The sequence below is a fragment of the Sabethes cyaneus genome, chromosome 1, assembly GCF_943734655.1.
Source record: "Sabethes cyaneus chromosome 1, idSabCyanKW18_F2, whole genome shotgun sequence".
NCBI lineage: Eukaryota > Metazoa > Arthropoda > Insecta > Diptera > Culicidae > Sabethes > Sabethes cyaneus.
Genome location: NC_071353.1, coordinates 104,284,463 through 104,293,481, shown reverse-complemented (window position 1 = coordinate 104,293,481; position 9,019 = coordinate 104,284,463). Strand labels below are relative to the sequence as shown.

Genomic DNA, 9,019 nt, shown 5'->3' with positions numbered 1-9,019 from the left:
CAACCAATAAATTCAAACTCTCAGAAAAGTTAAGGCAAAAATTAACTTTTTAGAGCGTTGCATGAGAGCTGATATTCGCTTAACTTTTCTGAACAATTAAATTTTCAGAGAGTTAACTTTTCCGAGAGTCCACTGTACCTCAATAAACAAGAAAAATGAAGTTATATTGTGCTTAGTGGCGCAACTAATGGAGCATCTACCCTAATACGAAACAATGCAAATACCTAGCGTAACTAAAAAATAGATAAATCGCGAATTCGCAAATTTTCCCAAAATGTACTTCTATGGTCAGTTATTCAGAACCCTACTCTATCAGACGGGATCGAATTTCCAGCCCGGACGGACCCGGAAGATAAACAAAAACTATTTTGAAACAAAAAAACTTTCATCAAAATAGTAGATGCCTTCGACGTTCCTTTAAACCTTTCCGTTCCTTTGTTTAAGCTATAGAAAAAAACTTTTTCCAAAGGAAGAACATGACAAATATCTTCTAATTGCAGAGTCATTTTGATTTACGTTGATAATTGACTCCAACTTCAAGAAAAATGAATATAAATTTTGGTAATTTTCAAAAAAAAATTCATCGCTCGAAAAACATTAGTATTTCGACAGCTGGTGCAATTCAAAAACAAAACAAAAGAATTCAAAGTGGCTGCCAACTAATGCACCAGATATCTAGGAACACAAAGATGTACAATATGATGAATAAAGAAAGGTTTCGATATTTCCCTTTTGACCAGATTTTTGAATCAAATACTCCTCTGTGCGACGGTCAACTTATATGAGAACCAATGATAGTAAAGCAAAATGCTTTCTGATTATAACTTAATCATAGCAAGCAGATTTTGTTTTTCGTACCATCGTTGTTTGTTCCTCATCCGTCGAATTCATTAACTGAAAATGAGTGACCACAAGACTAGACCTCCCAACGGTAAGTGTCGTTAATCTATATTGGCCGCGGTTAATGTTTTACTGTTTTGTGAACGCGTAAAAATAGCAGCTGTATCGAAAATCGACACGGGAGTAACGAAAAAACCTTCAGGTTTGACAATCACCGTGCCGCGTCAAATGTCTCGGCCATCCAGCAAACCAAACCCGAGAGTCAGTACAACAACGAAGGCAACAATTTCATCGAAAATTAACATGGAAGTAACTAAAAAATCTTCAACATTTACCATCACCGAATCCCGGCCGTCTAGGAACTGCACTCCGGTTGATGTGCGTGAAACAAAAGTTAGCCATTCTCGTTCAAGAAGTAGGTTATTCTCCGCTCGATTATCTAGTGAGTCTCAGCTAGGTATTCCGGACGATAAGATTCAACGAGGGCTTCATAAACCGGTAACTATACCGCTCCTAAAAAAAACGGTTCGCCCAACAACGGCAACGGCTACTACGTACAGAAGCGAGTCCAACTCGGCTGCGGCTGCCGATTTGCCAGTGAAAAGAACCGCCTCAATACCGAAATTGTCTTCTAATCAGCTAGTCGCCGATCAGCAGCAGCAAGTGGCAAAGGAACCCCCGTACGAAGGAACCGCTGACAGTGCCGCGCAGAAAGTTATTCTTCAGACGAAACAGGAGCTGCAAGCATTGAAGGAACACGCTAAACAGATCGAGGAAAAGTGCAGGGGCTTAGAAGCGAACTACAGTAAACAGGTGGACCGAGCGTCCCAGCTGGAGTGTGAACTGAAGGCAAGGGATGCACTCCTCCAGGAGCTAGAGCAAAGCATCGGACAGGTAAGTTATCTGGACTATAGAAGAGTCCCATAAAGTTGTATTTCTAGTTTTAATTTTTTCATATTTACATAAATTCATGTTTATACATTATTATATATTTATTCATTTCTGCATATTTCATCTTGTCTTTTATTCATTTTTTGTATTTTTGTTCGGATTTCCATTTTTCACAGGTTTCGTCTTTTCATAATTTCTTCTCAACAACTTGTCATTATTCTAAATTTGTTCAACTCTCCATGATTCACTCTTTTTATCTTTTTACCTTTGTTATACTATCTAACAAAGGTTTAGAAACTGGTGGAAAAACACGAAATCGAACCGAGACCGAACCGGAGGGCCGAGTCACATATATCAATCGATAGGGTTCGACGAACTGAGCAATGTCTATGTGTGTGTGTGTGTGTGTGTGTGTGTGTGTGTGTGTGTGTGTGTGTGTGTGTGTGTGTGTGTGTGTGTGTGTGTGTGTGTGTGTGTGTGTGTGTGTGTGTGTGTGTGTGTGTGTGTGTGTGTGTGTGTGTGTGTGTGTGTGTGTGTGTGTGTGTGTGTGTGTGTGTGTGTGTGTGTGTGTGTGTGTGTGTGTGTGTGTGTGTGTGTGTGTGTGTGTGTGTGTGTGTGTGTGTGTGTGTGTGTGTGTGTGTGTGTGTGTGTGTGTGTGTGTGTGTGTGTGTGTGTGTGTGTGTGTGTGTGTGTGTGTGTGTGTGTGTGTGTGTGTGTGTGTGTGTGTGTGTGTGTGTGTGTGTGTGTGTGTGTGTGTGTGTGTGTGTGTGTGTGTGTGTGTGTGTGTGTGTGTGTGTGTGTGTGTGTGTGTGTGTGTGTGTGTGTGTGTGTGTGTGTGTGTGTGTGTGTGTGTGTGTGTGTGTGTGTGTGTGTGTGTGTGTGTGTGTGTGTGTGTGTGTGTGTGTGTGTACGCTTCATTTTCTATCGCCTGTTTCTCGGAGATGGCTGAACCGATTCGTTCGATTTTACTTTTGTTTAAAAGGTACTATGGCCTAGTGTATCACTATTGAGTTGTTTCATGATCCGACTTTTTGTTTAAAAGTTATGAGTAAAAATGTGAAAACTACCTGACACGATTTTCTCCGGAACCACACTACCGATTACAATGAGCTTAGTACCCAATGAAAGCGCTTGCTATCATAAAAATTGTCAGGAAGGTTTTTTGAGAATAAACAAGTAGTTTAAAAGTTATCCTTTAATAACCTGTTTTGACAAGGTAATAATTATCGCCTGTTTCTCAGAGATGACTGAACCGATTTTTGTGCTATTAGTCGCATTTAAAAGGCAATATAGCCTAATTGATCACTATTGATTTGTTTTTTGATTGGACGTTTAATTTGAAAGCTATGAACAATCGTGTACAACAAATCAAAATTAACAATAATTTATAATAATTTTAACTAAGACAATTTATCAAGTTTCAATTATTTTAGTATCAAACGAAAGGTTTTGACACTGCGAATGTATCTGCAAATCTGCATTTCATAGGAATTGGTTTTGCCGGTCAAAAGATATTAACCCTCGGCCACTCGCGCCAACTTTTGTAACACGGTTACTCGCGCGCACAATAGCCCAAAACCGAAAAACGTGCTCTAATGCCGTTTTGACTGGGAAAACTTGGTTTTAGATTTATCGAACTTTTGGAAGAGTTTCTGGAAATTGAAAGCTCTATCGTCTGGTAGAATTTAAATTTTATTTATTCCCCCTTAAAGTGAAATAAAAAAAATATTTTTGCAGTTTCCATATAACACATTGACGAGTTCTGCAAAGTTTTCGAGCATATTATTACAAGAAATTTTGCTAAAGACAGCAACCTTCTATCTATTCAGCAAAGATAGAAAAAAAAACTTTATTGTATGTGAATTTATAAAATCAGTTTTTCTATTTTAGTTCTTTTTGGAATTGTTGTATGACTTTTACAAGTATTACAAAGTTGTACAAATAGTTAAAATACAGAGCTTTGCTAAATATAGTATATCTCTATGTTTGCTTGTTCAGGAACTGTAGAATTTTGATTATAAAATATACTCTAATTTTGACTCGACTCCGAATTACTTGACTACCAACAGACGGATACATTTTTCCATATGAAGAAACGACAGAAAATTCCGGTTAGAGTCAATTGCGGTACACCTCACATGCTGCTTGCTTCATTTCTGTGATGTCGGTTTATGCTGTTCTATTTCCTAACAATTTGAAGCATTAATGCATTGAATAGTTATGACATTTTGCTCATAACAAGTTTAGTGAAGAATGTACGTTAGTTAAACAACGATTTGTAACTTTATAACAATATGGCATTCAAAAACCTACACGTGTTGTACAAATTCCACTGCGTGACTAACCGAAGGTTAATAAAAATTGATGAAATTTATTCAAGAAAACTTGATTGATGTGAATCAAATAGAATGGCATTACAGGAAATTATGCATAGCTCAAAAACCTATAAACTAGACCTTTACTACGCAATGCATATGTTAAAGAATAGTATTTCCCCTTATAACTTACTTTTACTTGCACTTACTCACATTAATAACAACTGACTCCGCAATTTTATGGAAAAAGGATCTATCAAAATTTATAAGTGCTCCTATTGTGTTCAAATTGTGTAAACTTAATCAATTTCCAAAAATTTTATGTAAAACAACGCCCTACGCAACGTTAACCAATAGATGAATTATGTTCCGAAGATGTGTCGGTTTCTTTCTTAAATAGCAAGTAAGACCTTATAACAAAGATTCCTTTCACCACTAGGTGGATTAAATCAGGTTTTATCTTTTTCTCTAGTCATTCGATCTGTTCTCTTACAAATAATTTATCTTTCTCTTTTTTATTCGTATTTTCGTGCTTTATTAGCTGAACAAAGATGGGAATGAGGATCTGAACAAAACCATCATAGACCTGCGAAATGAGCTGTGTCAGAAATCCGGCAAGTTAATAAAGAGTCAACACACTCTGGAAAAACTAAAGCAAAAATTAATCGATGTCGAAACCGCGCGGGAAGAGGAAGAAACGAAACACTTTGAGCTGCAGGAAAAGTTGGCTGAAAAAGGTATAGAAACTTCAACGGTATTGGGCCGAGTGGATATTTTCTTTACACTTTTCGTTTCAGAAACGAAATTTCAAGAGGAGAAAACCCACCTAGAGCAAAGTAACCAGAAAAGAAAGCTAAAAATTGTAAGAAACTATGAGTTTCTAACAAATCAAGACTTTTATGTATTTTTCCATGTATTTTTTTTGACAGGAACAACTACAAACGCAGCTCAGGATTATGTCTCGGGAGTTCGCCGAAAAAGACGCTTTTGTTGCCAGCCTCAAAGCTCAAGGTGCCGTTGAATTGCCAAAGGAAGCGGCGGCGCTGGCCGATCCACCGGAAGCTTTACAAGCGGAGGTAGTAAGCCTCCGCGTTGAACTCGCTGGGCTGGCGGATACCAAGCGAATCCAAGTAATAATAGAATAGCAAATCAGCCTTATTCATTTTATACCTTTGTTATACTATAACAAAGGTTTAGAAATTGGTGGAAAACACGAAATCGAACCGAGGCCCGGAGGGCCGAGTCACATATACCAATCGATAGGGTTCGACGAACTGAGCAATGTCTGTGTGTGTGTGTGTATGTATGTATGTGTGTGTGTGCTTCATTTTCTATTGCCTGTTTCTCGGAGATGGCTGAACCGATTCGTTCGGTTTTACTTTTGTTTAAAAGGTACTATGGCCTAGTGTATCACTATTTAGTTGTTTCATGATCCGACTTTTTGTTTAAAAGTTACTAGCTGACCCGACAAACTTCGTATTGCCACAAATTTATCTGTGTTGTACATAAATCATGAATCTCGGATGATCTTTGTCACTTCTCGAGTTTTGCAAGCCCCCCAGTGGGCGGCGCTTCCGACGGCGGGTCACCGGCAACACTCGCGACCGGCTCGTCCTGAATGATCTAGTGTTACTATAGATAGTTTTTGTGGTCTTGTTATTGATTAATGTTTTATGGAAGAGTCTCGAATTTCTCGAGTTGGATTAGTTTTTGAGTTTCGCAAAAATTTCTGTTTTATTTGTATGAGAGCCCATATCCCCCTACCACAGGGGTGAGAGGTCTCTAACTATCATAAAATAAATTCAAGACTCAAAAATCTCCTACATGCTAAATTTGGTTCCATTTGCTTGATTAGTACTCAAATTATAAGGAAATTTGTATTTCATTTGTATGGGAGCCCACCCTCTTAAAGGGTCGTAATACACCACAGAAAAAAAATTCTGCCATCTAAAACTCTCACATGCCAAATTTGGTTCCATTTGCTGGATTAGCTCTCGAGTTATAAGGAAATTTGTATTTCGTTTGTATAGGAGCCCCCCCCCCTCTTAAAGTGGGGAGGGGTCCCAATTCATCATAGAAAAAAATTTTGTCTTCAAAAACACACACATGCCAAATTTGGTTCCATTTGCTTGATTAGTTCTCGAGTTATGAGGAAATTGGTATTTCATTTGTACAGGAGCCCCCCCTCTTAAAGTGAGGAGGGGTCCTAATTCAACATAGAAAATTTTCTTGCCCTCGAAAACCTTCACATGCCAAATTTGGTTCCATTTGCTTGATTAGTTCTCGAGTCATGAGGAAATTTGTATGGAAACCCCCCCTCTTAAAGGGGAGAGGAGTTATAATTCCCCTTATAAAGAGAGGAGGGGTCTCAAATTACCCTAGAATAAATTCTTGTCACCGAAAACACCCACATGCCAAATTTGGTTCTATTTGCCTGATTAGTTCTCGAGTTATGCAGAAATTTGTGTTTCATTTGTATGGGAGCCCCCCTTCTTAGTGGGGGGAGGGGTCTCTAACCATCACTAAAACCTTTCCTGGCCCCAAAAACCTCTACATGCAAATTTTCACGCCGATTGGTTCAGTAGTTTTTGATTCTATAAGGAACACAGGACAGACAGACAGACAGACAGACAGACAGACAGAAATCCTTCTTTATATGTATAGATGAGTAAAAATGTGAAAACTTCCTGACACGATTTTCTCCGGAACCACACAACCGATTTCAATGATCTTAGTACCCAATGAAAGCTCTTGCTATCATAAAAATTGTCAGGAAGGTTTTTTGAGAACAAACAAGTACAGGCCGGACTCGATTATTCGGGGATTCGATTAACCGGGAATTCGATTATCCGGGGATTCGATTATCCGGGTTTTTAGACTCGATTATCCGGGTGAAAAAAAAAATTATTTTTTTCCAATAATTTTTTTTAAACCTTAATGTTATAGTTTTCATGCTACATGATGATTCCAACTTGACAAGTATTGATACACCTCCCTAAAGCTACAAAATTCCTTTCTTATATTTCTTTTATCGGCGAACAAAACAAAAATATATCCTGCGATGATGGAATCAATTTTTTTACTTAAAAATCATCATCATCATCACCATTACTATCATCATCATCATCGTAATCATCAATAAAAAAATTGCAAAAAAGGAATTTTATGACTTTAGGGGAGATTGATCAATAATAAAAAACCCGAATTTATCCACCTAGCGGCGTGCCTTTCTACTGTCACAATAATCATCATTTAATTTCTCAGGAACATCTATGTATAATTAACTTGACTATATTTTTAAATATCCGTTCCGTATTCCTCAAAATCCTTATTTGCCAGTAAAATTCACAACGTATTGCGTAGAATAATTAAATTTTCTTTCCTTGTGTGCGTAAATACTTGTAACACCTTATTTAGTTTTATAATCGGTCGGCCTAAACTTTCGGGCTTCAGAGCCACATACGAAACTTGTTTTGAATTGACAATATGAAATATGTGTTCAGAACAGATTTTTTGATAATTAATTAATACCATGTGTTCAAAAGTTAGCATCTTTGAAAAACAAGAGTTCAGAAAAATTATTATTATACTTCGCCTTTGAAGACAAAGAATATCAACAACAAAATGATTAATCTCAAAATTTTACTATTAGTTTGGTTGGCTTCAATTTTGCAGTATATCTGAATTAGAAAAAATAACTGAATAGAGCATTAGATATGAAAAAGAGAAATTGAACTTTTTCTAAGCTGGCGCTCCTTCAGATAATTATTTTTGCATGAAAATCAAAACTTATGCTTTTTTTGAATGTACTTTCATGAAAAGATAGTCATTAGCTTGATCGCATCGTTTTTACAATGTTGGAGGGTTAGGAAAACAAGAGGGTTGCAAAAGCTGCGCCTTAAACATGCTTGAGAATGGGAAATATGATCGATATGATTTTCAGTGCTTGTCATTTTTGATTTATTTGTTGAAACATGATACATGACATAAGACATCTGTCCTTTAAAATGTCATTAACAAAAACAAATCTTACAAAATTACTACCGCGCAACGTTTACTTCCTATTTTTCATATAACATTTCTAAGCTCTAGTATCTATTGATTGAAAAGAGCCTATATTGATGCGCAAAATTTGTTTGAAATTTGTATAAATTTATTTGGAAAAATCAACTCATTTTTAATCCTGTACACCACTATACCTTCATGCTTAAATTAACTGCTTTTCTTCGCTGTTTGCTTTTCATGTACAATTGTGAGTAACAGCAAGTGAACAAAATGACAATTGAAATCTGAAATCAAAGAAAAGAAAAAGCTTTTCGCTTGAATCCCATTATTTAATATTTATTTGCAACAGATACGTAGTTCGCCTACGACGTGCAGGCTTCAACAGCGTCTTATTTCAAACCGTATACGTATCTGTTGCGAATAAATATTAAATAGTGGGATTTAGTCGGTAAAAGTTTTTTCTTTTCTTTAATTTCAAATTTCGTATTCCACTAAGAGGCTTCAAAAATTTCAGACAATTGATTCAGAAAAGTGAGAAACATCTTTTCTTGAATTTCAATGCAAATTTAAAAATTGCAAATTGTCATCCCAAGTAACAATTTGAGTTTTATTACACTCTTATGATGACATTCAAGACCAAAATTGGTCATGAAAACCACCAGAAGAGTACAATCAAACTCACATTGTTGCTTGGGATCACATACACACACATACATACATACATACATACATACATATATACATACATACATATATACATACATACATACATACATACATACATACATACATACATACATACATACATACATACATACATACATACATACATACATACATACATACATACATACATACATACATACATACATACATACATACATACATACATACATACATACATACATACATACATACATACATACATACATACATACATACATACATACATACATACATACATACAT

At 36.4% G+C, this 9,019-nt stretch overlaps 1 protein-coding gene across 1 annotated transcript in view; it reads left to right on the top strand.

The window, feature by feature from the left end:
• Positions 1-900: 900 nt before the first annotated feature.
• Positions 901-9,019, top strand: part of LOC128746045 (myosin-9-like) — a 28,953-nt gene continuing 20,834 nt past the window's right edge. The window contains exons 1-5 of the mRNA XM_053843095.1: positions 901-931; positions 998-1,734; positions 4,588-4,783; positions 4,844-4,908; positions 4,976-5,176. Coding sequence (XP_053699070.1) covers positions 901-931; positions 998-1,734; positions 4,588-4,783; positions 4,844-4,908; positions 4,976-5,176 — 1,230 coding nt within the window. The remainder of the gene's footprint in view (positions 932-997; positions 1,735-4,587; positions 4,784-4,843; positions 4,909-4,975; positions 5,177-9,019) is intronic.